Raw genomic sequence first — 1,494 nt, forward strand, 5'->3', positions numbered from 1 at the left:
ATGTGAAGGTGAACGTGTAAACGACGGAATATTTAGAACCGAAATTCCGAGCCACGATTTTGCCCTTGTTGGACCGCGGTGTCGTGTATGCGATAGCGCATGTCCGTGGCGGCGGTGAAAACGGACGCACGTGGTAACAACAGTTCATATCGCTTATGATAATTGGCTTACGGATTACAATGGTGTTAGGTATGAAGCGGCCAAGTATCTGACCAAGATAACAACATTTACCGACTTTATTGCGTGCGCCGAGCACTTGGTGGCCACCAAGGTCACTTCCCCTAGCCAACTGACGTGCGAAGGTCGCAGCGCTGGCGGGTTGCTTGTGGGGGCAGTGTTGAATATGCGCCCGGACTTGTTTACGGCGGTACGTTATCGTGTTGCCACGTCATATATTTGCAAATGTATGATGTCTCTTTCGAGTAGGCGGTGGCGGGAGTGCCGTTTGTGGACGTGATGAACACCATGAGCGACGCCACGATTCCGCTCACGACCGGCGAGTGGGTCGAGTGGGGCAACCCAAACGAACTCGAATATTTCGACTACATGTTGCAATATTCACCGTACGCTTTATCTCAAAATTTATATGTGGAACGGTTTTACCGTACTATATAACTTCTAACGGATATGTAGCTACGACAATGTCAAGGCCCAAGCGTATCCCAACCTGTTCGTGACCGGCGGCCTCTTTGATCCCCGTGTGGCGTATTGGGAACCCACGAAATGGGTAAGACTATTGTCTGTTACGAGTAAATTGGAGGCGACATTTTATCCGTTTTGGATTTATTATTTATGAGGTTTTCATACATGTGTCGTGTGCAGGTGGCGAAGTTGCGTGATTTGAAGACCGACAACAACCAGGTGCTGCTCAAGATGGATCTGGACGCTGGGCACTTCAGTGCGAGCGATCGATACCATTACTATAAGGAGAAGGCGGTGGAGCTCAGCTTCCTCTTGGACCAGCTCAAGTACCACCTCAAGTGCTAAAAGTAGTAGTAACCCACGTCACAGTCCCCTTTACAACAATATCAATTGTATGTATTCCATTCGTGTGTATGTATACTGGAGTATGAGTTAAGGGGATATCGCTGGGTTGGCTACGGAACTTTCGGATGCGAAGGTGTTGACGGTGGAGATGTGGGGAGGGCGAGGACTTGCCTCGTTCGAGGCTTCGAGGATGCACTGCTTGTAGTCCAGTCTTGGACGCAGTCTGCCTGTTCAAAGTGACCTGCGAGCAGTCGGTCCAACCACATGCCTTCGCCCTCGCGTTGAACTCGTCGCATACCTTCAGGGCGTCCATGATCATTCCTCAGTCGTTCGAAATGGCCCAATCAAACCCGAGAAACACCGTGTCGGATTATGACAATACACGTTTGATGAGTGTCCAAGTGGTTGTGAAGCGAACCAATGGTGATATGCTGATGGTGGAAGCAGACCTGGATGGCACTGTCCTGGCGTTCAAAGAAGGGCTGGAGGACGTGACGGGGGTCGCTC

General features: G+C 50.5%; 1 protein-coding gene across 1 annotated transcript; it reads left to right on the top strand.

The window, feature by feature from the left end:
• Positions 1–36: 36 nt before the first annotated feature.
• H257_19240 (hypothetical protein) lies at positions 37–987 on the top strand (the record flags this gene model as incomplete). Its single annotated transcript, XM_009848387.1, has 5 exons — positions 37–133; positions 190–367; positions 427–563; positions 634–727; positions 823–987. Coding segments are annotated over 5 exons (671 nt in total), but the record flags the coding sequence as incomplete, so codon positions are not given.
• Between the last annotated feature and the right edge of the window lie 507 nt (positions 988–1,494).

This window comes from Aphanomyces astaci, assembly GCF_000520075.1.
Source record: "Aphanomyces astaci strain APO3 unplaced genomic scaffold supercont1.428, whole genome shotgun sequence".
Lineage (NCBI taxonomy): Eukaryota > Oomycota > Saprolegniomycetes > Saprolegniales > Verrucalvaceae > Aphanomyces > Aphanomyces astaci.